Source organism: Beta vulgaris, chromosome 5 (assembly GCF_026745355.1).
Source record: "Beta vulgaris subsp. vulgaris cultivar EL10 chromosome 5, EL10.2, whole genome shotgun sequence".
NCBI lineage: Eukaryota > Viridiplantae > Streptophyta > Magnoliopsida > Caryophyllales > Amaranthaceae > Beta > Beta vulgaris.
The window spans coordinates 66,200,191-66,226,294 of NC_079206.1; the positions used below are offsets into that span (position 1 = coordinate 66,200,191).

General features: G+C 33.9%; 4 protein-coding genes across 5 annotated transcripts; 3 read left to right on the forward strand and 1 right to left on the reverse strand.

Moving 5' to 3' along the window:
- The first annotated feature begins 3,072 nt into the window (after positions 1–3,072).
- Positions 3,073–6,806, forward strand: LOC104894657 (inorganic phosphate transporter 1-4). Of its 2 annotated transcripts, none has more exons than XM_010680947.4 (3): positions 3,073–3,284; positions 4,871–5,497; positions 5,659–6,806. In XM_010680947.4, exons 2-3 carry the CDS (start codon positions 4,920–4,922, stop codon positions 6,659–6,661), a joined length of 1,581 nt encoding a protein of 526 aa, XP_010679249.1. In that variant the 5' UTR covers positions 3,073–3,284; positions 4,871–4,919; the 3' UTR covers positions 6,662–6,806. The 2 variants fall into 2 exon arrangements, with proteins under 2 accessions (XP_010679249.1, XP_010679248.1); XM_010680946.4 differs by having other exon boundaries at positions 4,874–5,497.
- Positions 6,807–7,911: 1,105 nt separating this feature from the next.
- On the reverse strand, positions 7,912–11,335 carry LOC104894658 (actin-depolymerizing factor). The gene is made up of 3 exons (XM_010680948.4): positions 11,059–11,335; positions 9,229–9,494; positions 7,912–8,320 (listed from the first exon to the last, which is right to left on the reverse strand). Exons 1-3 carry the CDS (start codon positions 11,071–11,073, stop codon positions 8,170–8,172), a joined length of 432 nt encoding a protein of 143 aa, XP_010679250.1. The 5' UTR covers positions 11,074–11,335; the 3' UTR covers positions 7,912–8,169.
- A 2,975-nt stretch (positions 11,336–14,310) lies between these two features.
- Positions 14,311–18,690, forward strand: LOC104894659 (uncharacterized). Its single transcript, XM_010680949.4, has 7 exons — positions 14,311–14,589; positions 14,687–14,781; positions 15,647–15,747; positions 16,168–16,237; positions 17,748–17,775; positions 17,863–17,923; positions 18,262–18,690. Exons 1-7 carry the CDS (start codon positions 14,577–14,579, stop codon positions 18,353–18,355), a joined length of 462 nt encoding a protein of 153 aa, XP_010679251.1. The 5' UTR covers positions 14,311–14,576; the 3' UTR covers positions 18,356–18,690.
- Positions 18,691–19,358: 668 nt separating this feature from the next.
- Positions 19,359–23,651, forward strand: LOC104894660 (protein root UVB sensitive 2, chloroplastic). The gene is made up of 10 exons (XM_010680951.4): positions 19,359–19,516; positions 19,612–19,746; positions 20,126–20,214; positions 20,305–20,389; positions 21,119–21,178; positions 21,256–21,349; positions 21,484–21,581; positions 22,391–22,570; positions 22,795–22,917; positions 23,002–23,651. Exons 1-10 carry the CDS (start codon positions 19,505–19,507, stop codon positions 23,425–23,427), a joined length of 1,302 nt encoding a protein of 433 aa, XP_010679253.2. The 5' UTR covers positions 19,359–19,504; the 3' UTR covers positions 23,428–23,651.
- Positions 23,652–26,104: the final 2,453 nt, after the last annotated feature.

Consider the following 26,104-nt stretch of genomic DNA (forward strand, 5'->3'; position numbering starts at 1 on the left):
TAGTAAAGTTGATTCTATTTATATTTTTTTCTAAAATAATTGAAGATAGAGTAATGAGAACAAAACCTATGTGTATAGTTGTATAGTATATATATATGTTACTCAACAACAGCATGTGAGCATAAACTTTTTATTTTCTCCGTTTCAATTTAGTTGCAACACTTTTAAAATTACATACTTTTAGGCAATTTATAGAGAGGATAGAGATGGAGAAAGAAAATAAAAGGATCTCATGTGATAGGAGAAAGTTAGAGAGAAGTTATTACCCAAAATAAAAACATCACAATTGAATTGAAACTTCTTAAAATATGAAGTGTCACATCCAAATTGAAACAGAGGAAGTAATAATTTCGATAATTTTGGCAAAGGTGGTACTCCAGTCTTCATGTAACGTTGATAGCCTCTCTTTTTACTCTTTTTATAATTCCATGCATTTCGTAACAGCAAAAAATATCAGACTCCTGAGTCCTGAGGAATTTATTCCTTCCACATGCTCCAGCAACTCTACTTTATTCGTGTTTCCTAAGTAAGCAAGAACCTCACCTCAGTTGGACTTATCTTTGTGATTTTTTTTTTGAGGCAAATTTTTTTTTAGAGATTAGTAGTTATAATTGTTGATTAAACTTGATTTTTACTGCTGTCTTTTGTTAATATTTTTTGCCCTATTCTTATGGGTAGGGGTGAAAGTTCAGTGTACGGTTTGAATTAGGGTCTAATCCAATAATCCGATCCGAATAAAATTTGGATTTCAATTTTCTAATCCGAATCCAAACCGACTAGCGTTTGAATCCGATCTAATCCAATCCGAATTTTCATACTCTAGATATGATCCAATTCGAAAATCTGTATTTTTAAAGCTCTAGTTTTTCGATGAAATAATTAAGGACAACAGGCAACATCAATCTAATAGATTTAGGAAATGAGGAATTAAGTGTTGTTAGGGTTTTAGTGGAAGGGTTGAAGTGATACGCCTATTGGGCTATGCATATTGTTATTCGGTTATATTGGATTTTGGGATCCAATCAGAAAATCCAATTTTTCAAAAAATCTCAATTTGAATCCAATCCGAACATAGTTCGAATCCGATCCGGATTACTAATTTGGATTGGATTGGATTAGATTTTAAATTTTATCTGAATAACTTTGACCCCTAGCTATTCTCATAGACTCATACCAATTGAAAGTAATTTCTACAATCCTCATTCCTCAAGAAAGACCATATTATAACAATTGTCGTTAGTTACTAGATGCTCACTTTGCGCTCCTTAAATTAGATAGAGTTTGTTACTCCATGTTAATTAACCGTTCTAACAATTTTAGCACCTTTAATACTTCCACACTTCTTATTTGGTGATTGAAATGGGTTGTCAAATGTCAAGTATAGCAATAATATTTCCTTAAAAGAAGACGTCAATTGGACTAGGTCTTCAATTGGATTAGTACTATTTTTCTTACAAATTAGTTTTACTCAAATATAATTGAGAAAGATTATCTTGTTAGTTAAGGAGAGATGGCATTTCTTCCTAAAGATTTTATTCTTATAAATAAAATATATTTTTTTGTTCATATTATAAACAAAATTAAACTAGTGATTCGGGCGATAAATCTTGTAAGGAAAGAGTAAATAATTATTTAAAAAAGTGAATTCTTAAAGATAGTATAAAAAATCAGTTGTCAGGTTTGGTCGGATTTATTAAATACCACATTGGTTCAAATTTCTATAATTGGATTCAGTTCAAATTTTATTTCACGAATCTAGAATTTTCCACCGAACATGATTAAGTGTGTGTTATAAATTTGAATCGCCAAAATCACAATTTTGGAAAAATAATTATATGTTACACAATCACCAAATTCTTACATGCGGTCAGCCACACCTTTGATTGATGGTTTGGGGCTCGTCCAACCAGTATACGTATAAGTTTATCGATCTATTATAGTTTGAGGTTACTAATTAATTAATTAACTATAAAAGTTAATTATAATTGTTGGAATTACTTACAATTGTTAGGGTAACTTATTGTCTTAGAAGTTATTAGGATTTACTTTAAATATACTAGGGGTAAATTATTAACACACTAGTCGAGATTATTTATAATTGTTAAGATTACTTATAATTGGTGGTGTTAGTAGTTGTCTTCGAAAATATTAGGGAGTATTTACATAAATTAAATGATTTATTTGTATTATAATATAGTTAATTTATCATTACGTGTGCGGCTATGATTGGTTAATCATGTGGCCAACCACACATAAAATATGCTGCTATACAATAGTATATGCTCAGATGTTACTATTATAAACATAATACTGCAAAATTAGTTGTTGCCTTAGAAATTACTAGGAATTTTTCTATATATATAAATTGAATGAGTTATTTATATTTTAATATAGTTAGTTTATCTTTCACATACACGGCTACATGATTTGTTAATTATGCCACCAGCCACACATAAAATGCGCTGTTATACAATAGTATATGCTCATATGTTACTATTGCAAACATAATACTGCAAAATTAGTTGTTGTCTTAGAATTTATTATTAGGAAGTTTTATATATATAAATTGAAGGAGTTATTTATATATTACTATAATTAGTTTATCTTTCACTTACACAGTTACATGATTTGTTAATCATACAGCCAGCCACACATAAAACGCGCTCTTACACAATAGTATATGTCTAAATCTTACATAATAATGGAATAGTTTAGGTAGTAAAATTCGGATCAGATCTTACACAAACTCTCATCTCCCATCAAATTTCAATTTTTGGACAAATCAAATTGTTGTCTTAAGAGTGAATTTGGACAGAATTACAATCCCAAAATGACCTAGGAAATTTACAAAAGGTGAAGAAAAAGTACACAAGATGAGATGTAAGAGAGCGACAACGTAGCAGTAGGTCTTAAATTAATTACGCTGACTAAATAAGCTAGAAAAAAGGGAATATCCTTAGACTCTTAGTTGAAGATACCATCTTTTTTGTGTTTTGTTAACATAAACAGTTAACTCCTTTTATTTTGCCTTATTTCCTCTTACATTTCATCTCATATATATATACCCCTTCTTCGGCTCTTTATATTGTCCATCACAAAAACACAAAACAACATTTATAATTAATCACAAACAACAAAACACAAACATTACATTAAGATCTTAAACACTCTTATTTTTTGTGTTCTTTTGTTTTACTTCTTTCTGTTTCTAGTGTTTTTTTCTTTGTTTTTTATCAGACTACTTGGGCATTTTCAGCAACCATAATATAACAATTATAACACAGGTTTGTAACTTTGTATGAAGTATATAGTTTGTCATTTTTCTAGGATATGTGGATTTATGCTTCTGTGTATAAATCTTCAGTTTTCAGTCTCTAGAGTTTTCTTCTGGGTTGGGATCCCTTTCTTACCTCCTAGTTAATGAGGGTTGAGCCTGTTTGGACAGTAAATTACTGAATAAAAAATATATTTTTACAATATGTGATGTGCAATTATACAATTTTTTACCTTATTGTAATGTGTGCAAATTTTATAATTATGCTAATCTAATTTTTATATGATGATGTATTGCTTAAGTTAAAAAAATGAGATCTTTGCTTTGTCGTTACTTGAGTTATTGTGATGTAGACAAACTATTGTATAAAGTAAATATTTCATTTTTCCTTTTAAAGGGTTGTTTTCCATTCTTTCCTATTTATGTATAGTTATATGAAAATCAATTTTCATTACAAATATTTTTCTTTCAATCAAAAATTGTTTTAAAGACGAATTATCCGAATTTGTTTGTTATGTAACGAGTCATGAGATTAGCTCATTATCAAGAAGATTAATGAATTCACGTTTGTTAGTTCATTTTGATTTTTATGAATCTTAATTAGTGCGTGTATGTGAATGTGATCCATATTATTTATACATGCATGCACTGAATTTAATCATCAACACGTAAAATATTTACAGTTATACACTATATAATTCTTAATCTAGCATATTAACTATGTAATCACCTATAAAGCATGGAAATCTTTGCGTTGTTTTCTCATTTTCAATTTTTCTTTTTGAAATTTTAACCGTTTTCATGCAATTTAAGTAATTAATGTTCTTAACTAGTGACGTAATTAACGTATCATGTAATATATTTGTTTAAGTTGAGGGAATAATATGCTACATATATGAGCTAGTTATATTCCGAAGGTATAACAAATTAAATATCACTTTTTCGTCATAGAATTTGTGTTTGAGGCTAGCTTATATTGTTTCTTTTTGAGTGCACATGAATAAGTTTAGAAGTAGGCCTGCTTTTAATATTCTCACAAGTCCTTAAACTTTGTAAGTTGTTAAGGTTTAGGACACTCGTGAACTATGACAATTCTTTTTATCTAATGTACTCCACTTTCATCTAAAAGTAGAGGTTTAGAAGTGTCCATGCTAAATTCAGTTGTACAAAAATCTATCATCAATATATTCTATGCATATGTCAACGATTTATAATCATCATATATTATTCAATAAAATATTTAGCTTTGAAATTACTACCAATTCAAGACATGAGATGAAGAATTATATGTAAATTATTTTATCAAATAGTGAAGTTGATATATTCATATTACAACTTTTTATAGTAAAAGAGTAACAAATAATATAAAAGGAAGCTATTATATAAAGAAGTTTTACTTATAATTATAGCAATTTCTAAAACTTAAGTAGAACATATAAACATATAAGTTACATAATGGTTCGACAGGGGGTTAGGGCCTAGGGTGTAAGTGTGTTGACAAATTAAAACACCGATGAATTTATATGCATGTATCATGTATGCATCTACTGGTCAGTGTTACTATTGAGGAACTAACAAATGTTTTTGAATTTGTAGCAGGTGAATTAGGGGGAACATAAAACCAAAACTAGCATAAACAAGTGTTATGGCTAGGGATCAACTACAAGTCCTAAATGCCTTAGATGTGGCCAAGACACAATGGTACCATTTTACGGCTATTGTTATTGCAGGGATGGGGTTTTTTACGGATGCCTATGATTTATTCTGTATCTCCCTAGTGACAAAGCTCTTGGGACGGATTTATTTTCACGTGCCCGGTTCAGAAAAACCGGGCACGTTACCTCCTAGTTTCTCCTCAGCTATCAACGGGGTAGCGTTGGTGGGGACGCTAGTTGGGCAACTCTTCTTTGGCTGGCTCGGCGACAAGTTGGGCCGAAAAAAGGTCTATGGGCTGACACTTATGCTTATGTGTCTTAGCTCCTTGGGCGGGGGACTTTCCTTTGGCAAAGACCCAAAATCTGTGATGCTTACCCTTTGCTTTTTCCGATTTTGGCTCGGATTTGGGATTGGTGGGGACTACCCACTTTCGGCCACCATCATGTCTGAGTATGCTAATAAGAAAACTCGTGGAGCGTTCATTGCTGCGGTTTTTGCTATGCAAGGGTTCGGAATCCTCGGTGGAGGTATATTTGCAATTTTCGTATCGGCAGCATTTGATGCTAGGTACGTACACAACAACATAAAAAAATGACTACAAAATATGTGTTACGTTACGTACTATCATAAACATATAATGTGAACCATGTTATTACCGTACCTAAGCTGCTAAGTGCTAAGCATAAATAGATAAATTAATATCTTTTGAAAATATTGTAATGTACTAGGTTTCCAGCCCCATCATATGCAGAGGACCCAATAAGGTCTACAATCCCTGAAGCAGACTATGTCTGGAGGATCATATTGATGGTAGGAGCCATTCCTGCTGCTATGACATACTATTGGCGTATGAAGATGCCTGAGACAGCAAGGTACACCGCATTGGTGGCTAAGAATGCGGCGCAGGCAGCCAATGATATGGGGAAGGTATTACAACAAGATATCCAAGAAGAGCAACATAAGGTGGATAGGATGAGGGCAGGGACTACTTGGGGTTTATTCTCCAAAGAGTTTGCCAAGCGCCATGGGCTACACTTATTGGGTACTACTAGTACTTGGTTCTTACTTGACATTGCATTCTACAGTCAGAACCTTTTCCAAAAGGACATTTTTAGCGCGGTGGGATGGATCCCACCTGCTAAATCAATGAACGCGATCCATGAGGTTTTTAAGATTTCTCGAGCCCAAACTTTGATCGCGCTATGTAGTACTGTCCCTGGATACTGGTTCACTGTTTTCCTCATCGATAGGATAGGCCGGTTTACCATTCAAATACTAGGCTTTGCTATGATGACCATTTTCATGTTCGCCCTTGCACTCCCTTACAATCATTGGACTCATCCGGACAACAGAATTGGCTTTGTTGTCATGTATGCCTTAACCTTCTTCTTCGCTAACTTTGGTCCTAATGCCACCACATTTGTGGTTCCAGCCGAGATCTTCCCTGCACGACTCAGATCAACATGTCATGGAATATCTGCTGCCTCTGGTAAGGCGGGTGCCATAATTGGCGCATTTGGGTTCTTGTACTTGGCTCAGAGCCCTGACCCTACAAAAACAGATGAAGGTTACCCCCCAGGTATTGGGGTGAAAAAATCGCTTATTGTTCTAGGCGTGGTCAACTTGTTAGGATTGTTATTCACTTTCTTGGTGCCTGAGGCAAAGGGAAGATCTTTAGAGGATATGTCACAAGAAAATGAAGATGATGGGCAAGAGGAAACATCTGTGTAAGAACTAAGAAGTAAGACTTTCTCTAGTTAAGAGTTGGTTGGATGTTTATTGTGCTTTCTAGTTTTCCCATCTTTCGTGCAATACATTGTTTTTCCTAAGTTATGATGATTAGTTAAGTGGATTGTATGAGAAATTATTGTGTTCACCTCAATTTGCACATAAAGGTTCTGCAAATCCGCAGCTTACATTTATATTAGTCCGACTCGGGTATTTGTAATTGATGTAGCTACATGTCCAAGTGCTTGACTCGTATTTTGTGAAAACGACATTGACCCACAATAAAGTGTGGAAGTATCTATATTCATGTATGAGTGTCAGAATTCGAAATGAGTACTTGAGATAAAATGAAAAATCTGAGTAACATAGCCTTACATAAGTTTAGTGATTTTGTCAGCCATGCCAATCTTTAGAAATACTAGTTTACAACAGTGGTGAGTTCTATTATCAGATATTCAATTTCAGAGCTCTGATTATCTAGAAAATTCAGCATTGGTTAAAAACAAAAACAAAATTTTACAGGAAAAATTATAGCAGCATAGCTCACTGCTGCTTTCATGTTGCAAGGTGAAGATGAGTGACAAAGGCAGGAGCACCTAATTTAGACTATGTTCTTGCTAAAAATTTAGTATAAATCGAGTTACAACATTGTAAACTAGAAAATATCTTGAAAACTTCTTGCTGATGATTCAGAGACAGCTATTTCCACTGGAAGTTGCTCAATTGGATTAAGTCTAGTGTGTACTTTTACCTTCCTCTGGTATAATTAAAAGGTGCAGATTTTGTACTGCTCAATAATCAAGAAGGAAGCTGTGATAAATCAATCTGGATTAGAGAGGCTGCAACCAAACAAAAATGGCCTGTTTCGGTGTGAGGCGCCAAGCCGAAAACTGCAACCCAAACCGGTGGAAATTAGCCCAGACACTCAGATGGTCTTTGTAATATTCAGGCTAGTTCCCTAGCGGCTCAAATAATCGCGGCTGATCACAGTTTACGCCTGAACCCAATCTGATTTAGGTTTGGCCAGGCAAACTATGATCAGCTCTACAGCCTTGGTGATACAGCTTTACAAACTTCTGTGTGTTTTAACCTATATTATTCGGACTCTTTAATTCACCTTAATTACCACATTTCAAAGCTTCATCTTAAGCAGAGATCATGCGAAATTTATATAACATAGCCAAGTCTGATGCATAGGCGCGTTTTCCTGTCCGACATGTGTCAACGAGTCCGAATAACATAGACTTTACCAGTGTCAATGAAGAATTATACTCCAATTTATGCATCAAAGGCTGAAAGAACAAGTTTTAATTTCCAAGAATCAGAACATCATAGTTGGTAGTAAGTTTACATGTGGGTAATGTCGTCCTAGTCTGACAAGCAACACAGGTTAAGTAGCTAACAGTATATATGTCACAACAGCAACAACCTATGAGCTTCAAGAGTCAGACTTTTGGTGATCAGTTCTTCCAATGTGCGAAAGAAGCATCTCTGTAGTGCAGTCTGTATAGTTAATGTGCGCGTTCTTTCAGCACTTCGAGTTCCATCTCTGAAGGATCAGTAGCCTGAATCTCATAATGTACACCATCAAGCTCCTGCTTGAAGTTCTCCTTTGATGTAGCGTACAACATCTTGGCACGTATACGAGACGTTGAAGGAGCCCTACAAATCAATGAAACATTGATTAAATAAATCATCTTACAGAAGTTTCTGCAAGAAATCCGATATCACAAGATAACAAAGTTCACAAAGAAAGCTTCGAAATCAGAAGATTGCATGGCTTCTGCTACTTTTATGTTCACAAATAGGTTAATCCAGGCCAAAACAACCATATTCAAATGAACAGGATGGGTTCTAAAAGTTATTGTTAGAGTAGCTTTAGCAAGTCAAAACATCACTAATTCTAAAGCCATGTTTGACAAAGTAGCGCTGAGCTTTTGCTTTCATCTATTAGTTATTTCGCAAAAGCTAAGAAAAATTGAGTTTTGAGATAATATTGTTATTAATTTTGCTACTTCAACACTTATTTGAAGCGAGTACCTAAGTTACATAGTGTTTAATGGAGTAGCTAGTAAAACTACTGGCAGCTAACTTCTAACAGCAGTAGAGGCGTAGAGCTACTATAATATGTTAAGTTGTCCAAGAGCGCAGCTAAACACTAGCCTTCTTGGTGGTAAAGTTGTGAAAAGACACAAGTCCCATTACTCCAAACCAACTATAGCCAATAAGCAAGGGTATTAATGTCCTTTCACAGCCTTGTTTACAACTAAATGGTTTGGTGTTTCGTGTTCTTTGTCCAAGTACCTTATAGTGTCCCTATTGGGAAATGCTACAACTTTACCACGAATAAACGAGATATCAACAAGCCATTCCAGACCCAGTAGCCTATAACAGTTCGAATCCACAATTTGAAACAGAACAAAGAACAGGATATCATTATCTATTTATCTATAGATTAGCATCTCCAAGCCAAAAAATCTAGATCACAATTTAATCAAAGCAAAAGTAGTTCCTATTACTGCAAATATAATAAACAGAAACCAGCTGAAAGAACCAGGCAAAGAGCTAACCATGCAAAGAAGAAAATCTTGCTCTTTTGGCAGTTGTCAGATGTCACAAAATCATAATCATAAACTGCATATCGACAGTCATTTCCTGGTAAGACAGCCAAAAAATCATCATAGCTCTCTGCTGGCGTGCCAGTCTTCTCAACTACCACCTCTTTTTTCTTCTCATCGATCTTGAATACTACGTAGCGATGATCCTTCTTTCTCTTTAGCTCAAGAAATGCTTTTTTGCTTTGGTCCGCAATAGACAACCCAGACATAGAGTTGGACTGTTAAAAAGTGAAAGATACTTAATTTACCTTGTGGATATCATAGGCATGCCATAATAAGATTCACAGGATTGACATTTGAAAGTAAACTAGACTTGGGGTGTGTTCTCTTCACCTAAATTTCACTAACCTTTACATATTTGTGCTCAGTGTTACTACAACACCTTCATTTACCTCAAAAACGGGGTGTTAGTGTCGTCGTGTCCGAAACGACACTTTACTTGGATACTTCATTTTAAGCTAAAAACTTGACTTTTTTCTACAAAATAACTGAGTCGTACACTTGGACACCCGCATCCGAGTAAACACTCAACCCGTGTCTGAGTAACATAGTTTGAGCTTATATTAAGTTACAAGGACAGTGCTCTCTTCACCTAAATTTTACTAATATGATCACATTTGAGCTTAGATTAAGTTATAAGGACTCATGTGAACTTATTGAAAGTTATGGAAGCTTATTATAGCATTATTCGAACTTATTAGCCCTTACATAATTTTATTTGAGCTTATTGGCTATTTGGCCCTGAACCTTAACTTAATTGAAGTTATTTTTCCAAATAAGTGACAATGAGGTGAGGAGAACAAAGCCTTAATTACTCAGCTAGGGTTACAAATGTCAATCATCACCATAACATATGAATCAAGTAATAGTCAGCAAATCATCAAAGGTACAAAAACATAACAATAAAATTGAAGATCTATGTTATGCACTTCATTGTCGATCACAAGAAGTTAAGCAACATACTTCTCCAAACAAATTCAAAGATGTATTCACTTAAGAGTTAAGACCACTACACACACAAAAGCTAAACAGATAACCTATTCTCCAGTGAAGGTACATGAGGAATTGGTGTGGGGCGACAAAAACTAGTCGATTTACCAAAACGTCCCTAAAAACCCGTGGTGAACAATTCTCTAAATAGCCTGACTCTTCTCAAATGTCTCAAATAAAGTGGAAACAACCAAACAGGTGAACAAGCATGAAGTACTCATAAGTCATAAGTCATAACCTATGGCCAAAATAACACATTTTATTCATCTAAACTAAAAACAGACACATGAAATTTCTATAGGATTGTAGAAATATGTTGAATTAAGTTCTTATTACTGTTTTCTTGTTTACCCTTTATTTCTGATTCTTGTTTCTTCAAAATACCCTAATTCACAATAATTACGGAACAAAATACAAAAACAAAAAACAAAAAGAAGGTCCAAAAAATGTCATCTTTATGCCAAAATTACAAACTCAAATATTGGAACACTTACACATATGTAATTTACAGAGAAAAACATCATCTTTATCCCAAAATTACAAGCACAAATATTGGAATACTTACACATATCTAATTTACAGAGAATTAAATAGCACAAAAACATCAAAGTTCATGTCTTTTCGGATTAACAAGTAACAAAACAACACAAATTTCGTGAGATAAATTATAAATTATAAATTCATGATCTATCAGATTGAATTAAGAGATTAATAAACTGAAAAAGCATAGAACTTTGTAAAAATCAGTAATAAAAAGATGAAGAAGAATCAAAGGACAAAAGAAAAGAATACCCTTCTGAAAGACATGGCTAAAGAAGTTGTTTGCTTGAGTTGAAGGGTAAACACCAAAAAAAAATTGCACCAAATTAGCTCAAATTATAGAGAGATGATGAAAAAGTAAAGAGAGAAATATAAATGGGTTTTAAGGGTTGTGATAAAATGGAGGGAAATAAGGTAGAAAAATAAAATGGAATTTTTTGATGTTGTGGATGATTGAAAAAGGTTCTTTCTTTTTGTTCTCTTCTTAAGAGAGATGATAATCCATGCTTGAACTTGAAGAGTTGAAGATGGATTAAAGAAGAAATTTTAGATATTTTCTCTTTTAGTCTTTTTTTTCAATAAAAAATTATTAAAAGAGACATTCTAATTTTAATATAAGAGTAGACATAAGTCCTGTTTGGCATTAGCGTTTGAGGTAGCGGTTAGCGATTGGACAATATTGAAACGTTACTTAAGAAAATTATGAGTGTTTGGTAAGGTAGTGGTTGTAGTAGCGGGTAGCAGTTGTAGTAGATTATGAGCAGCGGTTGTAGAACGTTACTACAAGTAACGTTTGAGATTTAGAGGTAGCGGTCTAGCAAATAAACCCTATATATTAGCATAAGGTAGAATTATTAACTAATTTTTTTATCTTTTACAATTCCAACAGCTACTTTTGCCAAACACTTCTAATTAAACAACTAATTTAATCGCTGACCGCTGACAGCTACTAGTAGACAGCTAGCAGCTACCCCCAACAGCTACCGCTACTACAACCTCTAACAGCTACTAGAACCGCTAGTTTTGCCAAACATGCCCATAGTCACTAAATGAAATAAACTAGTCACTGAAAGAAATTAACCTAATCACTATTGGTATTTCAATAGTGTTTTTTCGAATTGTCAATGGTTTTAATTTTGGTTAGTATATATATTAATTTATACTTTCGCTTTTTCTTGTTAATTGCATTATTTCGTTTTTGACACTATTCGCGAACCAGCTTTATTTTTCTATCTTGCATGAAGTGGTGTCTTGTTAGACTCGTCTAGAATATAAGAATTTCAAATATCAAACTTTTATAATTTTTAGTTATACGCAATTAGAGATATTAATGTTTAAAGAAGCGTTTTGGCAAACTTGAAAAACGAATAGTGCAATTAAAAATACAAAGGAAATACTTTTTATTGATTTCTTTTATTAATACCTTATTATAATAATAATAGATTAAAGTATTGCCTTGTGTCAAAGTTATACATTGATTAAAAAAGTACTCTCATTAATGATGAGTCTAAAAGAATTAATAGAAAAAATTACTCGGAATTTTGTGTTCGTCGGTGTTTATCGTCGGTGGTGATGGTGAAGATGAGAAAGAATATAAATTAGAGGAGTTAAGTTGGAGTAAAAAATCAAAAAAAAAAATTATAGTAAAGATATAATAGTACTTTTAGATAAGAATTTAGACGATTTTAAGTAATTTAGGGACGATGTTTAACCATCCCAATACTAATGAGTCTATAAGTTTTTTTTTTTTTTTTTTTTTTTTTTTTTTTTTTGTGTTTTCACCCGGTTCACCCTTCGGGCTACATCCGGATCGAGGCCAAGTTTGGGGTGGTTAGGTTCCATTCCTCTCCCAAGGGTGTTGCGGGGATTCGAACACGAGTCCGTCCTACCAAAGCCAGTCCCCATCACCACTGGGCCAACACTTACTTGGTATGAGTCTATAAGTTAGATAAAAGATATAATTAATTGAGCAGATTTGTTTGTAACTGCTGATGTAATTCTTTTAGATGCTGCCAAACGAAGTTTGACCATTGTGAGTCATTGACAATTTATCTTATTATGAAATTGAGAATTGATTAAAAAGGAAAGTTAGGACGGTGCGTAGGAATAACGCTGCTATATGCACTTGATAACATGGCCACAGGACCAGAAAATGATGAAGAAGTGGACTGTTGTAACTTGTAAATACTAGCCAACAAAAGAGTTTTATTTACATGAAGCTATCTATAAACCCCCAACTCTCAAAGTGTCTGCCCTCAAGTACATACAGATCATGTTAAACCGTGAGAGTTTTCGATTAAGCACAACCCTTTATATTACCATGGATTCCCAATAGAGGCCAAAAAAAAGATTGCACAAAAATAGATATATGTATCTTTTTTTGTTCTTTTCATTCTTTTTTCTTTTATAGTGTATTATTTGCTTTTCTCGCTTTTATCGATTCATGTATAACTACCTCATATGACTTCAATAGACATTATTAAACCAGATTCATTGATTTCTTCCTAAAAGCAATTGGAAAGAACAAGAAGATACAAAAGTAGTATAAGTATCGATTAAATTGAGGACATAAAACAGTTTGTTGAGTATTATATAATATACATTAATATTACTATTCCTTCAAAAAATTGTAATCCAAATATTCGAGTAAAATAAATCTCCAGCAATCCTTTAAATATAGCAAAAAATTAGAATTTGCATACCGTATTTGTAAATTGTCATGGTTCAACATAAAGTCATTTAGAACTTGGTCAAGAAACTATAGATATATATATCTGGGAAACGATATTCTTGATAAGGTTAGATCTAAATTAACCTTGCCGTCCCCAAAGTATTTCTTCGATCTTATTGAGCGAATATTGAGTATGCATTCTCTTCGTTTTTAATTAAGACAAAAGTTTTAGGTTTAAAGAAGTCCAATAACTTTTAATAATTTTCGATAAGTTCATATAAGTCTTATAAAGTCCAAATAAGTTTTTATAAGTTAGATAAGCTCTATTCAGTAAGTTAAATAAAATGAAGAGAATACACTCCCAGCATGATGCTCCCTCTCAAATTAAAGGATTACAATCACATGCATGCATATGAAGTTGGTATGTGAAGTTCACGCGTTATATGACGTATTTGCTTAGTTAGTCAATCTCCTTGATAAACTTAGTATATACCAAGTGACATTTCTATAACAAAAACTTCAAATATACAACTATAAAGTTTCAATTTTTAAAAAAACTCTGATTACCAAAAGCACATGTGAGATGGTTAGAAATCCTTTATTTTTTCACCCAATCACTCTTTTGATTTTGGAATTAGTGATCCCGGCTCAACGAGTCCCTTTTTCAGGGGGAGGTCATAAGCGTCTATACCGTAAAGAACCTCCACTCTGTTTAGCACAAGATTTTGAGTCTCGTCTGTCTACCATTTCACCACCAAGGCATCTTGAAAGCGTGGCTGAACCTGAATATATCTATATAATATACATAGTCATATACTCACATTGTTGAAAACACAATTGCACGATTCACCCATCAAAATATGTACGTAAATCTAGAAGATTAACTAGGGAGTTCTGATTGTAATTTGTAAATCATAAGTTATTTTCTTAAGAAAAAAAAGGAACTTTCTCATAGAAAGAGTTTCGAAACCTTATACAAGTACCCTAGCAAGTTGATATCGATCATAAATTTACATGTTACTACGAAACAAAAAACAACCTTTGAGAAAACTCTGATCTTCTACCTGTTTTTCAAATTTTCCCCGCTAAAAAAAACCCTATGGAGTCAGAGGGTAAGATCAAACACTCGACAAACCCTAATTATTTGTAATTGTATTTTCTTACTTGTTAGTAATTTCACACTGAAATTTGTGTTCTTTCTTTTTCTAGGGCACCGAAATCCTTCAAACCCATCTGCAGTTTTGGCTTCTCTTTTGACTAAAAGAGCTAAACTTCATGAAGAACTCAGAAATATTGAAAAACAGGTGATTTTCCTAAATCCTACATTTTGTGTGCTTGATTTTATTTCTGGGTTTTTTAGTTGTTTGGTTTAATGTTGCTCAAGTTGATTGAAATATATAATATTGGGTTTTTTAATTAAGCATTTGGTTGGTATGAATTTAATCAAATTGGTAAGAATTAATTTGTGACAAGAAATGAGTTGATGGGTTTTATTTATAATCAGTGTTTTGTTGCTTAGATAGTGAATGAAATTATGAATTTCAGGGTTTTTATTGATGAAGATGGAGTTTTAAGGGTTTTGATTCATATTATTGTTTGTTTTATATACTCTTTGTTGTTTGAAGATTCTAATGTGTGCAAATACAATGACTTTGTTCCTTTGGTTGTGCTGAAACTCATTGTTGTTTTGTTCGGTTGTTCATTGCTAGAGAGGGATCTAATCATTTGCGGAATTTTTATGTCCAAGATTATCTTGATTCTTGGGCATCTGATTTCTGTCTTTGTGTTACCAAACCAAATTTATCGAGAGTCGAGAGGCTGGTGAAAGAGAAGTTACATTGTAGAATAGTGCAAGTCTGTAAATATTGAGGTAGTTGGCATTGGATTCTTTAAGGAAGAAAAGGATATGAAATCTTCACCTGAAGTAATGCAACTATTTTCATGTGGATTGATGCACAAGCAGAATTGCATTGGTATATGATTATAATATCATACCCGAGGAAATTTCTCATGTAAACAATATGAGAAGAATGCTGTTAGTAATAAAGCAATTTGAATCATATCAACATGATTTGTATGCATTCTTTGGTGGGCCAATAATATCTTTATCTTCTCCTCACCATCATGTATTCAGATTTAGATGTGATGCGCGTGTTGTTGCACGTGCAGGTTTTTGACATGGAGACGACGTATTTACAAGATCCTAGCCAATGTGGAAATGTATTGAAAGGTTATGATGGGTTTTTATCAACTTCAAAGAGCACTACAATGTAATTTCATGAACTCTTTCCCATTTTCTGTCTCAGTTTCTTTTGAATACCATATGCATAATGTTACTTTTCTATTTGCGTTTGTGATTGATGCTTTATGATGGTAGCACTCAAGTCGAAAGAGGTGGAAATCTAGCTCCTTTGTTATTGATAGTAAAATGATTGCTTTAACTCTAAAAATTCTTTACTATCATTAAGAGTGAAGCCTAAAGTTTATCGGATAGTTTAGCATAAGTTAGATTTGGAGTGACTTGTGGCAGTATGTGGGTTTGGCTCAAGCATTAGCAGATGTGTATATCTTACCTTTTTGCCTCGTGTTTATCATACCTGAACGAAGGTATCTAGCGAACTGCAAATTTTGTTATTTGATGGAGATCTTTTGTCTAAAAGTGGGTTATTTTTTCTGGATTCTTTGTTTAGGTTGAAGCGGTCCAGGAAGTTTCAGCCTGAAGACAGGCTATTCTCCTTATCATCAATCACCTCACCAGCAGTATGTTTTTTTGCATCTTATATATGGTAGCACTCTTTTTGGCTTATTTAAAATGGTGTCTTGATGAAGAAGTGGCTGAGAGATATAATTAACTCAAGTGGGAGCAACAAGAGAGGGAGAGCTGGCAAAGATTTTCATATTTGTTTGTCTGAACCTTGGGAGAATATCTCTATCATTTGAAATTAGTACCTCCGAGGATTCTGATGTAAATCCAAATGGAAGTTCAAAATTTAGTGGGTCAGTCATTACCACTACTACCACAGCTCTTGGCGTAACTTTTTCTTATACAAATGTCGCGTCCATCCAATGAAAGAAAAAAGGGAGGAATGTTAACATGAAGTTGTAAATGATTGAATTAGAAAGGCTTGGAGTGGTGTTTTAAGTAAGGATGCCTTCTTTCCAACATTTCAGGGTGAATAATTAAGGTTTCTATCACTATTAGAGATGAGGACAAATTGTCATCTCAATTAATATTGGCTTGAGAGTTGAGATTGATTTTGTTTTTATAGCCACTTTGTTCTTAGGAACCATGTTTGTAAACGAAGCTATTAGCCAACTAGGTAAGCCCTGCACTGTTTTGTTCTGGAGAGTTCTGCTGAACTTTAGAGAAGCTGCCATTATCCCCTTGTCTTGAGTCTTGACAAGTCACATATCAATGTTGTCATAGCTTTTGCTGCTTGCATCTAAAAGTTTCAACTTTCAATTATTTTCACTGTAATATTGGGGGTTGATGTTGTTAATTGTTTTGTTGTGACTGTGTGGTTTAGGAGGGTTTTTCTTCTCTGTCCCAAAATCTATGAACTTCGGATATCTGATGTTTGGCGATTGTTTGTATCTCGAGAATCTTTTGAGTTTAAGGCGTATCTGGCTTTGATATTAAGATGTATTCCGGTGTTAAAATTGGTGTAAATTTAGGCATATACTATTATGAACTTTTATAGCTTAGCAGATGGAATGTCAAAGTGTGATACAACATCGAATTGAGGAGGCATTGCTTGTCCTACCATAGTCACCACAGTACATAATATTAAAAATTAAGCAAGGGGAGGCATGAAGTGCATTTGGTTGTTGGTGAAGAAATATAGTCTATTCCTTCATTTGATTTAACTGCATTACTTCATAAAATGCTCTCCTTCTTTCTTGTCTTTCAACTACCTTTCCACCCACTTACCTAGGTAAAAATAAATATCCTTTGTGTTTTGAGCATCTGCTCACTATGGAAAAATGATGAATCGAGAGAGAGCATGTATGAGAAATGCAAGAACTTATGTGCGTCATGAAGAATATGAGATGCAATTTCTCATGTAACACTGATGCTTTAGTCAATTCTTTGAGAAATCTGATGAAAGTTGTTGTACATATGTCATCAACTATGTTGTTCAGTTTCAAATTTAAGTTTATCACCTAGTAGTTGAGTTTATCCAAAAATTGACGTTCTTTTCTTCTTTCTTTTCCTTCTCGGTGGTCACTCTAACCATCTTGTTGTGTTTGTTTGCTGGTGCCACTGTAGGCCGAAGATCAGGCACTAGGAAGAGAAGGTGTGCTTTTCATCTGTGACATGAGCAATTTTCTTCCTACCAGAATTTCTTAAATCATATTCTGACGCTTCCTGCATATGTTGGTAGATGGAAGATTGGAGTCTGGTCCAGGTCGATACAGGGGCATTGGTATCCTCGGAAATGGACAGTAAGTACTACTTCAATCATAATAGTGAGGCTAAACTCATAACAGTTATCTTCATACCAGTGGTGTAAAGACAAAGAAATTCTTATAAGGTGAAGAAAACGACATTCATTAAAGGGCGTTCATATCATTTTCTCTTGCGTTATCTAATCATAAAAGGAAGATGGTATAAAGTTATGATGGTTATGCTTGCTTGAATTCCATTCTATATGTCATTCTTGGAACTAGATAATGCACAAAAGCACAATTACTATGACGTCATGCATTGTACTATACGTGCAGCTACAATGGCAATATGTGCTACATTCTGCTCACTACAGAATCATTTTCTCGAATCACAGGGGCAAACCGAAGAAAGGGAGAGGCGCTAGAGAAGGAAAGAGAATCAGACATAACGATCAGGATTTTGATTATGATGATGACACTGAAATGTAGTGTGGTCAATTCACTACTATGAGGAATATCAACTCATGCTGACGTCTTTGGGTATCTTAGCTAAATGCTATAGTCTAAAGCGGAGCATACTCCTCCATTGAGTACCTGTCACTGATCTATCTGAATATAGCAGCTAACATATAGCGCGATCATTTTTCTTTTTTTTTTTGTTCCGGGGTTTCGTGAGCTTGTACTGCAGTCTCTAAGATCACCATGATTCAAGTTTAATTTGAATAGCTACCTGTAGATGGGTTTGTACTGCAGTCTCTGGTGTACATGTTAAACTGAGGAATTGATGTTTGTTTGCTGCTAAAGAAAGCTTGAGCTGTTATTTATATGCTTTGTTTTGCTTCGTAATTTTCGACACAATAGATTGCTTTTGCAGTAAGTAAAAGTGTCAATGCTGTGTTATAAAGATGAAATACTTTTTACTATACATCATCTAACTAAGCAATGCTCTCTCTATCACATCTCATGGAATAGAAAGTTATGGACCCCTTTGTGGAGGTAGCTATAACATGGCCTATTAATGTTGCTTGTGATTTTTCTCTTGAAAAGAAGAAAAATTGGCTCATGGAAACCACTGAGAATGGTTTAAAAATTAAAATTTACCATTTTTTAGCTCCAAACTAATATCGAGAATAATAGATGGAAACATTATTAATCCGATAAAGCTTCCCTGAATTGGTTCCCTATTTGATACATGCATTTTTTTGAGGGGATTTAGTTGATGTACCTATACATACCTAATAATAGTCATTCTCAAACTCATTAATAATATCGACAAACTCCTAAACTCATTGTTCAAATGGATATGGTGTATCTACGAAGCACGTTGTGCTTGCCACATTAAATTGTACCACATACATATCTCCTAAAAAGTTCGTTTAATAAGTTGGGCTAAGTTAAATCAAATCGAGTAAACTATACACAAAAATCATCTAAGAATAATATTCAAATAAACCACGACTTTAATCGGTGACACCAATCTAATTGGGCCTGGCTATACTTGATCACCTCCCCAACCAACCACAAAAATAAAATTAATTTCGTTATCCCTTAGCCACTCCAATCCAACATCTTCCATTCTATTCCTTCTCCCATCTTTCGCGGGTAGTATTGAGTATTGAGTTATTGACTGCTGAAAAAATGAACTTATTGGTAAGTTCTCATCAAACAATCAATGGAAGTTTCACTTATTCGTTTAAAGCTCTATTTCTGAGGTTTAATATCCAATTTTGTTTTTCTGGGTTCAGGATAAATTACCCACAATGCAGAAGAAAGAACCAGAAAAGTTGCACAAGGTTGAAGAAGTGGGTCCCCTTTGTTGGGTTGAAACCTCTGAAACAATCTCCCGCCAATTTCACTTCGACCCAGATGGTCGTTTCTCCGTTAGTATCTTTCTCTTTCTTGAATTTTGTGTTTTTTTTTCTTCATTTGTTATTGCAATTGCTAAATTCTAGAATGGAAAAGTAGGGTTCTTTGGAACTTTTGGAATTGAATTCACATTCTGCAAATTGTGAGTTAAAAAGATAGATAATTTGAGAATTTGGGTTTGTTAGATTGCTGAATTTGAGCATATTAATTCCATTTTTTTGATGGGTTGTATGAACATTGTTTAATTTTACAATATTAACTGTTTTTTTATATATAAAATAAGGGTCTTCTTTTCTTTTTTTTTTTTTGCTTTGTTGCAATTTGTATTGTTAATGATGTGTTTTGGATGGTTTTATGCTATGCTGAGTTTTAAATATGTATTGAGTTTGTCAGGTGAAAGTGCTTGAGGATTCAAGACCTATGTTTAAAAGGGTGACTGAATCCTTCCTCAATACATTCTATCCCTCTGGTTATCCATATAGGTAGGATGAAATAGATTGGAAGATTTGTTCTGTCTCGCAAAAGTCGGTGTTTAGTGAATTGCAATGTGATTGATGTCTGTAATGTTGCAGTGTGAATGAGGGTTATCGTAGGTATACGCAATTTCGAGCTCTACAACATGTTACTAGTGCAGCATTATCGGTTCTCTCAACTCAGGTCATCTCTTTTTAATCCCTGACGATTGATTATATGTCAACTAGAGTTTCCTGTTTCTGTTTTACATCACTCTAATTGTCAAAATGGGTTTGTTCTTTGTCAAATTGCTAAGATTTCATCCCGTTAGTATTATGATTATTTCTTATAAGCCATATTTTTGTGAACCCGAGATGTGAATAACTAGGACATTCGTGTTTCGGATACTTTGCTAGGGAATTTGGCTACCTTGATGTGGGGGAGTGGAAAAACAATTCAAACATCAAAACTCCAGACTCATTGATGTTTCGTTATATTAGTCTTTGATCCTATAAGCCTAATGAATGAATGAATGAAAGTATGAAACCTTATCTAGTATCTACCCCTTTGGTTTCAGATGCTCTCTAGTCCTTAGCCCTTATGTTTCAAATCCTTTTACCTGTAGGTAACATAGATCTGGTATAAATTGAAGTGAGTGTAAAACCTGAGAGGTGGGTGGAAGAGAAAAACCATTCGTCCCGCCGTCATCCCCCCCCCCCCCCCGGCGGCGGAAAAAGCCTTTTTTCCCCTTACCTAAGTTTGAGTGTCTTATTTAGAAGTAACATGAAAGGGGCTTTGAATTCTGTCTCTTTTGTATTCAGTTGTATTAAGGACTGTATTTATTGTGACGAGTTAAGTGTCACTGCTTCTCACTTAACATTAGATGAGCACCCTGATGCATGTTCCTATCATTATATTCTTACTCTTCTGCAGTCACTGCTATTTGCTGCAGGCTTACGGCCAACACCTGCACAAGCAACTGTAGTTAGCTGGGTGAGCTACTATCTCTTAGAATAATTGCTCTATTGTAAAGCAATCTGAAGATGTATGAAGAAGTATATTTCCTGTAGATACTGAAAGATGGTATGGAGCACGTTGGAAAGCTGATTTGCAGCAATCTTGGTGCCAGGATGGATTCAGAACCAAAACGATGGAGGGTTGTTGGTTAGAATACAACATCTTTCTAATGAATTAGACAAAATTGATGCTTTTATTTGAAGCACATGTGGTACTCTAATTGTAAGCCTGTTTTCTACTCTCTGGTATATTTAATGCATATATACTTTTATATCTTTCAGCTGATGTTCTCTATGACCTGGGAACTGGCTTGGAAATTATGTCTCCATTATGCCCACATCTGTTTCTACAAATGGCTGGCCTTGGAAATTTTGCAAAGGTATGAATTTTTTTCCTTCTAATTTCCACTTATGAAGAAACTCCAATTATATGGTCACTTGGTTTGATCTTTTTCTTATAGTTGTAGTCGTAAATATGCTCCTGCTGTTTCTATATTTAAGACATGTTAACCATTTTTACGCATATTAGGAATTAAGTTAAATTTTGTAATGGTAAAGAATTGACATCAACTACTGCATAATATAAAATAACCTATAATTGTACCTTGTGATATTATAAAGTGGCATCTAATGTTGTATGGGCCATGGCCCATGGGTATTGTAGAATGCCTTGTAGGCTCCGTTTGGTAGAGCTTAAAACATTTTCAGTGTAAAATTATTTTTATGGAAAACACAATTCCAAAATTAGTTTTCCGTTGTTTGGTTTCATGTAAGGAAAATGATGAAATGAAAGGAAAACGAAAGGGAAAGTAAGGAGGTAGTTAGAAAAGTGTACAAGAGAGATAAGGAAAATAGTTTTCCCTTCATTTTGAAAGGAAAATTGTTTTTCATCATTGGGAGAGTAATTTTACCCCAAGGGAAAATGGTTTTACACTCTTTTGCCAACCAAACTATGTAAAACTGAAAATAGAGGAAAACAATTTTCCGGGAAAACGTATTACGCCCTACCAAACGGAGCCGTAATTGAAGAGGGTGTATCTTACATGTAAAATAGTTCAAGCCAGTTATTTGTTTTTCTTCTTTTGTTTGCTGATTGCTGGGGGATAAGATCTTGCTGGTTGGTCTTTTGCATAATGTGAATAAACTTTACTTTCATACAGTTGGATAATTAACTGAGGTTGGATGATAGGGTATGGCAGTTGTTGCTGCTAGAGCGACGAGATTGCCACTGTACTCTTCATTTGCGAAAGAAGGAAACCTCAGCGATCTGTTTGCTAAAGGGGAGGCAATATCTACGCTCTTTAATGTGATAGGAATAGGGGCAGGGATTTCACTGGCATCCACTGTGTGTTCGTCCATGCAAGGAAAGGTAAAATTCATCTTATTGAAATAGCTTGTTGGATTTGCATATCTTTATGGCTCATTTGATATGTGGAATTCATTTGTCAGCTTAGAAAAGAGGGACTGGGAACAAATTTTGGAGAGTACGTTTGACATTGTCATTTAGCTTTTCAAAATTTGTCTATAATTTTATTTTTGCGTAGATTTTGCCGCCACTAAGGTTCCCAAACTAACATAAAGATTGTCATACAGATGATTGTTGCACCACTTCTTTCAATTATGCATGTATATAGTGTAGTTGAAGAAATGAAAGCTGTTCCTGTCAACACGCTAAATCCACAGAGAACCGCTATCGTAGTGGCTGATTTTGTGAAGGTTGGTATTACAGTTGCACATTTTCACTGCTCATACACTGTAAGTCCATGTTATCTTTTGATTCATTCGATTTTAAACTTGCAGATGGGTAGGATATCAACTCCAGCTGACCTCAGATACAAAGAAGACCTTTTATATCCCGGGCGCCTCATAGAAGATGCCGGGAATGTTAAAGTTGGAAGACCTCTACACAAGGTTGCCAAACCCTCGATGTTCCAGAGATGGAAAGAAATCTTCCCTGAAGAAAAGTTCGTTTTGAGCCTAGGAAACAGATGGACCGACATGGTGTTGGAGCAAAATGCCACTGGGGAAGATGCTTTGCGAGGGTGGTTAGTTGCCGCGTATGCTTCAAACACTGAGCAATCTTTCGATGATCTTAACCCAAGTGTGCTGGTTCAGGCATATGAGAAGATGGAGAGTGTGTTCCCCCAGTTTTTGTCTGAACTCCAGAGTAAAGGATGGCATACAGATCGTTTTCTTGATGGAACAGGAAGCCGTTTCACATTTTAGGTATCTCAACCTTTTTTGCTTATAATAACTATTAATTATCATTTTATGGCCCTATATGGCATAACACTTGTGAGGTGAGTGATATGATGCAATCTCATTGCACTAGGAAACCCGAGCCATCTAAACTGGTAATGGGTCACTTAATCTAGGAGGAAGTTAACAATTATTGCCTTTTCGCTTGTTAGAGGTAAAATTAGGTAAATGGATACATCCGGTTCTTATCACCTGTGATTTCCTGATTGTTACGCAGTTAGCTTGTTTGTTGTTTTTAAATCGAAGGCGAAAATTTGACAAACCTGTGATTAGGGCTACTAATTTGTTTATTCGTTAGCTACTCGCCTTAGTTCACAGATAAAAAGTAACAAGGATCCACAATTCCACATAGAAGGCTGAGTTTTTATTGACATCGAAACTCGCCATTGATGGCTGTTGGTTGGTTTAGTGGTTAATACTCGAATACATGCATGTTTCACTTGAAGATCAACATCTATCTATCAAACTAAGGTAGGATTTATTTGTAATTTCTTAGAGTGAAAAGATCAAATTCTTAATATTATTCTCAATAAAGTCAGAATCTGAACCAATGGGGAAAAAACTGACCAAGAACATAAATAATTACACATTCAAACTAGCCAAAACAGGAATTTTGAAAAGTTTACATATTCTCAATCCTATTAATTAAAGTTCAGACATTTTGCATCCCTATTTTTTTTTGTTATTTTTAAAGTCCAAGAGTTAGGTCTCTACAGTCTACATGACTACAGGTACATAGAATGTGTGTGCATTTGATCAACAGCCAGGCTTGAAAAACTACTGAATATGCTTTCAATTTGCATAATGCAGCAGCCAACTTTTGAATTTTTTTTTGGGAGACAAAAGAGAAAAATTCAAAAATAACTTGATGTTGTTGACAGTGATTTCCACTTTCTACTTTAAGGAGGACTAATGGATTATTATTGGGAAATAATTTTTCGAAGTGAGGTGAGTTAGTGTCGTGTGGACCTGGTTTACACTAATATTAGCGTGGATGAAAACCATCAATGTGACATAGTGAGTAGTGACCCTTTTTGTTTGTATAGTCATCTTTTACAACCTAATATTGCACTAATCTACCATTATTTAACATAGTGACTGTTTTTTTATGCAGCCATCCTTTCTCACATTAGTTTATTATAATAAAAGTTACACTTTATAACATAGTAACTTTTCTTGTCACATAATCACCCTTTACAATCTATAGCTATTAGCTACTCTTTTATATCTATTATTTTTTAATTTAGTTACCTTTTGTTCATAAATCACATGTATGGTGTATGAGCATTAGGCCCACGCTAAATTTAGTATGGACCAGGTCCATATAAGTTTTTTTTACGTATAAGATATTATTATACGAAACGTTTTCATTTCAAAATCCAATCAAAAAAAAAATTTACAATATTTTATTTTTAGTATCTATCCTTATTTATTATCTCCAAATAGAATTTGATTGTATTATTTTTTAGTGAAATCTTGAGAAGTCCAATTAGGATTTCCCCTAGGGAAAAAATGTTGCTTAAAGATAAGATATGAAGTAAATCTTTGTCTTTGTATGAAAAGAAGACAAAATCAAGTTTTTGCAGTCATGTTATACAGTGATTAAGGTAACCTAAGATATTTCAAAGCTAAACATTATATGGTCCAATAAAGTTTGATCAGGTTGATCGAGGTCTAATAACTTTTAATAATATCCAAGAAAAAAGTCTACAAGTTCAATGTGTTGAATAAGTTAAATTTGAGTGTATAGAAACCCCCTAATTAAGCATAGCACTACGAAGACCAGCAAACTCATGCAGATTGTACTCACGTTATCAAACCGACACTCTTTAATATAGTTCTCGTTTTTTTTTGCGCAGTCTTCAAAATGTATTTTTGATCTACAATATCTTTTATTTCGTAGTAGAAAAAAAATATAAAAAGTTGATATTATAAATGTATAAATTGAGACATATCTAACAAGATCTCGCATAAATATGTTATTTGTATATATTAATAAGATTACATGGTCAAAAATTTTAAAGTTTGACTCTCAAAATCAATATAGAATTTGAATCTTAAATCACTCCCATTATTGTCCTTCCAAACTCCTCCTACACTTTTAATAAAAACACAACGATTAAAAGGTAACAAATATTTTATTAAAGGTGTGTTTTTTCGTCTAAATTTTCTTAAAGTTATCTAAACTGAACTTATTGTAACTCTTATCAAAAACTTATTGAAGTTCATTTTATAAGGTGCTAAAATTTATTTAAATATATTGAACTTAACTAAGTTTATCGAAACTTATTAAAACCTGAAATTTTTTTTTAAGGTGAAGATAACGCATTCTAAATGTCTTATATTTTTCCTAATAAGTTTTGTCACATCAAAAATCATAACTTATTTTCTGTACAAATTTATGTAGGTAGGTGTGATTTGACAAGAGGATATTATTTGGGACATTATATAACAGTGATTTCTAATTGCTCTCTAACACTAGCCAAAAACAAAAACACCGACATTAACATCACAATAAATTGCTGATTCTCTAAATTCATTCATTCATTCATTAATAAGTTAATTTCTTAGTCTAAGCTAAGGTGTGAAATTTCTCCCTAGATGTCTGTCAATTCTGAAATATGATGGTATTTCATATTGTATA

Coding starts and splice junctions, on each gene's coding strand:
- LOC104894657 (XM_010680947.4), top strand. CDS start 4,920: ATGGCTAGGGATCAACTACAAGTCCTAAATGCCTTAGATGTGGCCAAG. Junction 5,498..5,658: donor TCGGCAGCATTTGATGCTAG/GTACGTACACAA, acceptor GTAATGTACTAG/GTTTCCAGCCCCATCATATG.
- LOC104894659 (XM_010680949.4), top strand. Junction 14,782..15,646: donor TCAGAAATATTGAAAAACAG/GTGATTTTCCTA, acceptor TTGCACGTGCAG/GTTTTTGACATGGAGACGAC. Junction 17,924..18,261: donor GGTATCCTCGGAAATGGACA/GTAAGTACTACT, acceptor CTCGAATCACAG/GGGCAAACCGAAGAAAGGGA.
- LOC104894658 (XM_010680948.4), bottom strand. Junction 8,321..9,228: donor AAGATTTTCTTCTTTGCATG/GTTAGCTCTTTG, acceptor ATTGATTTGTAG/GGCTCCTTCAACGTCTCGTA.
- LOC104894660 (XM_010680951.4), top strand. Junction 21,179..21,255: donor AAGCAACTGTAGTTAGCTGG/GTGAGCTACTAT, acceptor TATTTCCTGTAG/ATACTGAAAGATGGTATGGA. Junction 22,918..23,001: donor TAGTGGCTGATTTTGTGAAG/GTTGGTATTACA, acceptor TTAAACTTGCAG/ATGGGTAGGATATCAACTCC.